Source organism: Mustelus asterias, chromosome 20, assembly GCF_964213995.1.
Source record: "Mustelus asterias chromosome 20, sMusAst1.hap1.1, whole genome shotgun sequence".
NCBI classification, from domain to species: Eukaryota; Metazoa; Chordata; class Chondrichthyes; order Carcharhiniformes; family Triakidae; genus Mustelus; species Mustelus asterias.
The window spans coordinates 17,122,563-17,129,732 of record NC_135820.1 but is presented as its reverse complement, the minus strand read 5'-3'; the positions used below and the strand labels follow the sequence as shown (position 1 = coordinate 17,129,732).

The window sequence follows — 7,170 nt, the reverse complement described above, 5'->3', positions numbered from 1 at the left end:
GGGGGAATGTGCAGAGTCCACGCAGACAGTGACCCAAGCCTGGAATTGAACCCGCATTCCTGGTGCTGTGAGGCAGCAGTGCTAACCACTGTGTCACCATGTTGCCCCACTGAAGGTGATACAGAAATTGGGAGGTGTCTGAGGCTCCGCGCAACTGAAACATCGCTCCCTCATGCTTTGTTTTCCAACTCTTTTGAGATAATGGGTGCAAACCCTCATCCTTGCTCGCGGCTGGGATCCTTTGGCGCTGCTGAAGGTGAATAAAGTTTTGGCTGGAATGACAAACTCTCTGTTTTCACCTGCAGCAGGGCGGGCACGGACGAGGCTGGAGAATCTCTCCCATGGACCAACATTTCATTGATCTTGCTGAATTATCTTTTGATCTGTGCAGTTAGGTTGGAGAAGTCGAGCTTGTACATGATAATGCATGTGTTTGCGCCGGCCCCTCCCCCCCAGTCCACCACCACTTACCCAACACATTGAACTTTGACCTTCTGTGCTCCTCAGGAGGAGATGGAAGAAACAGATTCAGAAGCAGAGACCGACTCTGAGAGGGACACTGAGGAAGAGGAGGAAGAGATACTGGGAAAAGAAAAAGCCAAAAATAAAGCCGGCCTCACTCAGAAATTGGCCCTCTTCATGGCAGCGATGAAGGACATGGTTGGACTTCTGATAATAACAGTCGGGAAAGCTGTGGTGACTATTCTACTCGGATTCGCAGGTCTGAATTTGTCACTTATTGAAAACACACGTGCTTCTGAAATATATATCTGCGTATATTCCAAAAGGAATGCTTGTATTTATGTAATACCTTTGGTTGTGTGTGTCCTATAACGGGCCCGATTTTACCAAAGCTCGGGCGCGAAATCGCGGTAAAGTTGGGCGTCGGGCCTTTAACACGATCTGCACCCGATTCCGAGCAGATCGCAGCTCTACTGACACCCGATTCGGGCGCGGGTCCGGCATGCATATAAATCGACTTAATGAACCGCGCGCCCAACTCTACCGCCAAATCCCACTTTACCGTCTTCTGGCCCGATCCGCGTCCGTGTTGTTACCCACTTGCAGAATAGTGTACCAGTGATGGTGGCAGGAAGGATCGGCCACAGACACGCAGCGGAACCACCCCCCCCGACCAGAGGATGAGTCATCACACCCCCTCCCCTCCCCACCCTCCCACGCCCGGGCGCACTGTCAGATTTTTTTCAAACTGCGCATGTGCAGTTCAGAGCTCCGATCGGTCCACCAGCGCTATGCCATGGTGCGGATCGGATCGGAGCCAGCAAAACGCGTATGGACGCGCTGCAAAGAGGATTCCGGGCGCGGATCCGTATTACGCCCGGATCCGGCCCTTAGGCTCCGATTTAGAGAATATAAAGACTGACAAATCCCCAGGGCCTGATGGAATCTATCCAAGGCTGCTCAGGGAGACGAGAGGTGAAATAGTTGGGCCTCTGACGCAAATCTTTGTCTCGTCACTGGACACAGGTGAGGTCCCAGAGGATTGGAGGATAGCCAATGTGGTCCCGTTATTTAAGAAGGGTAGGAAGGATAACCCGGGTAATTATAGGCCGGTGAGCTTGACGTCCGTGGTGGGGAAGTTGTTGGAGAAGATTCTTAAAGATAGGATGTATGCGCATTTAGAAAGGAATAAACTCATTAACGATAGTCAACATGGTTTTGTGAGAGGGAGGTCATGCCTCACGAACCTGGTGGTGTTTTTTGAAGAAGTGACCAAAATGGTTGACGAAGGAAGGGCCGTGGATGTTGTCTATATGGACTTTAGTAAAGCGTTTGACAAAGTCCCTCATGGTAGGCTAGTGAAAAAGGTTGGATCCCATGGGATAAAGGGGGAGGTGGCTAGATGGGTGGAGAACTGGCTTGGTCATAGAAGACAGAGGGTGGTAGTGGAAGGGTCTTTTTCCGGCTGGAGGCCTGTGACTAGTGGTGTACCGCAGGGCTCTGTATTGGGACCTCTGCTGTTTGTGATTTATATAAATGATCTGGAAGAAGGAGTAACTGGGGTGATCAGTAAGTTTGCGGACGACACAAAACTGGCAGGACTTGCAGATAGTGAGGAACATTGTCAGAGGCTACAGAAGGATATAGATAGGCTGGAAATTTGGGCAAGGAAATGGCAGATGGAGTTCAATCCTGATAAATGCGAAGTGATGCATTTTGGTGGGAATAATGTAGGGAGGAGCTACACGATAAATGGAAGAACCATAAAGGGTGTAGAGACGCAGAGGGACCTGGGTGTGCAAGTCCACAGATCTTTGAAGGTGACGTCACAGGTGGAGAAGGTGGTGAAGAAGGCATATGGCATGCTTGCCTTTATAGGACGGGGCATAGAGTATAAAAGTTGGGGTCTGATGTTGCAGATGTATAGAACGTTGGTTCGGCCGCATTTGGAATACTGCGTCCAGTTCTGGTCGCCACACTACCAGAAGGACGTGGAGGCTTTGGAGAGAGTACAGAGGAGGTTTACCAGGATGTTGCCTGGTATGGAGGGGCTTGGTTATGAGGAGAGATTGGGGAAACTGGGGTTGTTCTCCTTGGAAAGACGGAGGATGAGGGGAGACTTAATAGAGGTGTATAAAATTATGAAAGGCATAGATAGGGTGAACGGTGGGAAGCTTTTCCCCGGGTCGGTGGTGACGTTCACGAGGGGTCATAGGTTCAAGGTGAAGGGGGGGAGGTTTAACACAGATATCAGAAGGACATATTTCACACAGAGGGTCGTGGGGGCCTGGAATGTGTTGCCGGGCAAGGTGGTGGAGGCGGACACACTGGGAACGTTTAAGACTTATCTAGACAGCTATATGAACGGAGTGGGAATGGAGGGATACAAAAGAGTGATCTAGTTTGGACCAGGGAGCGGCGCGGGCTAATTGTTCCTGGTTTCTCGTTTCAAGGCTTCATTCTACGATCATCTTGCTGGTGCCAGTACAGAGTGATACTGCGGATAGTTGGGAACCTGTCTCGGGGGCAGGGGATTCATATGGTGTTCGTGGAAGTGGAAATGACTAGGGTTGGGAAGCATTTTCCGATCGGGGCCATTGTGATCTCCTGGACTCGTTTCGATCGCCTCAGGGGGTCGGAGAGGAATTTCCCAGATTTTTTTTTCCCCATATTGGCCCTGGGGTTTTTCACTCTGGGTTTTCGCCTCTCCCTGGAGATCACATGGTCTGGAATGGGGGGGTGGGGGTAAGTTAATAGGTTGTAATGAACAAAGCATCGTAGCTGTGAGGGACAGCTCGGTGGATAGGATATTGGTATGTAGATAGGCTGGAAAATTGGGTGGGGATCCTGGATTCAGGATTCAATCCTGGACCGGGGAGCGGCGCGGGCTTGGAGGGCCGAAGGGCCTGTTCCTGTGCAGTATTGTTCTTTGTTCTTTGTTCTTTGTTCTTTGGTAAAATCGGGCCCAACGATGTAAAGGCAACAATCGCTCATACAGGATTGTGCAAACACTATGTGGGATCAGTTATTAATTTTAAGCATAGGTCAACAGATAAACATGGATAGAAAGCTTGAGAACATCAGATCCAGAACGAAAAAACAATTCAGACCAGTATTCTTCCTTCCCCGTTTTACTGGTGTTCCATTTTAAAGTATAAAAGACCAGTTCAGACCAGTTTTTATTTCCCCATTTTACTGGTGTTTTCCTTCTGGGTGAGCCATTGTGTGATTCTGAACCAGGCTGAAATAAGGCTGGATCACGCGAGGCATCTCCCTTAGGTTGTGCTGCTAATCATTAAAGGTGTATTACACCACCTCCCACAACCTCAGGGTGTCACCGTCGATGAATCTTACGACTAAACATTTTTGAAGTCCGCTCACTGTTGTAAATGCATTCACAGCATCAGCCCCCGCTCCCCCCTCCTCCCCCACACAAAGAGGGGTGTGATGGCAGGGGAAACAACTCACCCATCCTTCAAAATAATGCCATGGGATCGTTTACACCCATCAAGAGGACAAAGCTTGGCCTTGGTTTCACATCCCATCCAAGAGAGAGTACCTCTGACAATGCAGCACTCCCTGAGTCCTGCATTGGTGTACCAGCCCAGTTTATGCGTGGAAGTTTCTGAGTGAGGCTTTACATTGGTTAGTGCATTGGCCATGCTAAACTCTCCCTCCAGTGTGTGGTGACTAGCGGACCTTCACAGTAACTTCATTGTTTATATAAGCCTACTTGTGACACTAATAAATAAACATAAACATTTAGAGGTGGGGGTGCTATACCCACTGAACCACTCGCTTAATGTGTGCCTGTAAACGATGGATTTCCCTGTGATTAATCTGAACCAGCAAAACTTGAGATGAAAAATCCTCTCGTGATTTACCGGTGTGCCGAGTGACACATGAGCATACAAAGCACACACTTATGTCTATTTCTGTGGCTTTTCTGCAACAGATTGCTAGCCTGTCACCAGAGGCTATTAGCTCGAGGGGCACCGCTCCACATCAAGCGTGGCTGACCAGAATTCTCTCCCATTCAGGCCATTGGCATGTTTACAGACTGATAATTGATCTTTTTGGGCCCACATTATCAACACACCTCCCCAGGCCATCATGTCTTGGAGTGAGACTTGAACTCAGAGCTTGTGGTTCAGAGGTAAGGACACTAACCACTGCGCCACAAGACTTCTCCATATAATGCAGTAAGTGCAGTTCATAGAGATTGTTAGTCAGGTCCAGCACAAATGGTTGATATTGTACATGGGCAGTTAGGATCTTGCTCCTCTTGACATGGCATAATTACTGGCGACCTTCTGAAGAGCCAGTCTGGTTCTGCTTGCTTGTGTATTCACGTACTACAGTGATGTCTTTGGGAGTTTGGTATTGCATCCTTTGTCACGAGATGGCTTTACCAGTGCTAAAGCAGGCAAAGTGAGTTTATTTTTTTTATTCATTCACAGGATGTGGGTGTCACTGGCTGGGCCAGCATTTATTGCCCAACCCTGAGGGCATTTTAAGAGTCAACCACATTGCTGTGGGTTTGGAGTCACATGTAGGCCAGACCAGGTATTGACCACAGAGTTCCTTCCCTGAAGGACATTAGTGAACCAGATGGGTTTTTACGACAATTGACAATGGTTTTGTGGTCATCATTAGACTTTTATTCCAGATATCAAATTCATTTTTCACCATCTGCTGTGGTGGGATTTGAACCACAGCATTACCTTGGGTCTCTGGATTACTAGTCCAGAAACAATACCACTGTGCCACTGCCTCCCAATTTCATTTGTTAGATGTAGATATCTGCACTCGGGCACACAGGGCAGCCCTTGGACAGACTGACTCACCCTCACCCATCATTTGTTTAGTCCTCACCTTCCAAACACCTCAACCATTCCCCACTGGATAACCAATCGGTACCAGGAAAGGTGGAGCCAAAATGTATTTGGAATAACTGGCAGAATGACTGGGGCAGCTCAGAGTGGCATTTACAACCCCCACACGCCCCTACACAAACCTCCCCCTCCCCAAGCCCATGGATGGGGAATAAAGTAGGGAGCAATGGCAGCAGTGATGTGTCCACCACCTCATAGAGTCACAGAGCAATCAGCACGGAAACAGGCCCTTCAACCCAACTGGTTCATGCCGACCGTGGTGCCCTCCCAGTTAGTCCCAATTGCCTACATTTAGCCCATATCTTTCTAATCCTTTCCAATCCACATACTTATCCAAATGCTTTTAAAATGTTGCTATTGTACCTGCCTCAACCACTTTCTCTGGCAGCTCATTCCATATACGTACCACCCTTTGTGTGAAGAAGTTGCCCCTCAGGTCCCTTTTAAATCTTTCCCCTCTCATCTTAAACCCATGCCCTCTAATTTCCAATTCCCCTACCCACCTCTGCAGGTATTTGCAGTACCAGTGGGTACACAGGCTGCATGATGAGTTAATTCCCACTGGCCTTGTTGCCATTTGGTGGGGGGGTCCCACTTTTTCGAGCTCTCTATCACCTTGCCCTCCTAAACGTTATTCATCACCCCTCCCCCGTTCTGATGGCTGCCAGAATGGCCCCAGCAAAATACCCCACTGGCCTTCGAATCCAACTCCATGGCCCCTCACCTCCTGCCCAGTGGCACTGTTCGGTATAGAGGATTACTGGCCATTTGATTGGCCGGCAGCTCTCAGAGGCAAGACTTGTTTGCCGAGAAGTCCAGTCTGAACCAATCAACAGCTTGAAATTTGTAGCATCAGTTCAGAGCTTCCTTGCCGTGTGGGGGCGGGCTTGCCCTTGACTGAAGGACAGGTTGGTGCCACCTCTCTGAAAACAATGTAGCCCGAAGTACCAACAGGAAGAAAAATAGAAGAGAAGGAACCACAAAAACAAAATGGACCAGAAATGGTTTGTAATCATAGAATCTTAGAATCCCTACAGTACAGAAAGAGGCCATTCGGCCCATCGAGTCTGCACCGACCACAATCCCACCCAGGCCCTACCCCCACATATTTTACCCGCTAATCCCTCTAACCTACGCATCCCAGGACTCTAAGGGACAATTTTTTTTTTTAACCTGGCCAATCAACCTAACCCGCACATCTTTGGACTGTGGGAGGAAACCGGAGCACCCGGAGGAAACCCACGCAAACACGAGGAGAATGTGCAAACTCCACACAGACAGTAGCTCCTGTCACCTTGTTCATTGGGGTGGGGCCTGCAGGATTCCCAAAGCACTTACAAATTGTATTTACTGCTATAATGTAGGGAGCACAGTAACTAATTTATACAAAGCAAGGTTCCTCCAACAGGAACATAGGAATTAGGAGCAGAAATAGGCAATTCAGCCCTTTGAACCTGCTCTGACATTCAATCAGATAGTGGCTGATCTCTCCCTGGTCTCAAATCCACCTCCCCACCTGTTTCCCATATCCCCTTAACCCATTTTTAATTAGAAATATATCTATCTCCTTCTTGAAACCGTTTAATGATTCAGACTCCACCGCGCTATGGGGCAGCGAGTTCCACAAATTCACCACCCTCTGCGAGAAGAAGTTCCTCCTCATCTCTGTTTTAAAACTACCGCCTCTCAACCTATACCCTGTGACCTCTTGTTCTAGATTGCCCCAGAAGAGGAAACATTTAGTCTACATTTACTCTATCAATCCCTTGATCAGATCCCCTCTCATCCTTCTAAACTCCAGCAAAGGGCGGGA

The 7,170-nt window shown here is 48.7% G+C and overlaps 1 protein-coding gene across 1 annotated transcript in view; it reads left to right on the top strand.

Annotated features, from left to right (window-relative positions):
- The first annotated feature begins 513 nt into the window (after nt 1-513).
- LOC144508231 (piezo-type mechanosensitive ion channel component 2) overlaps nt 514-7,170 on the top strand; it is a 206,009-nt gene continuing 199,352 nt past the window's right edge. The window contains exon 1 of the mRNA XM_078236045.1: nt 514-721. Within this exon, the coding sequence (XP_078092171.1) occupies nt 514-721 (208 nt within the window). The remainder of the gene's footprint in view (nt 722-7,170) is intronic.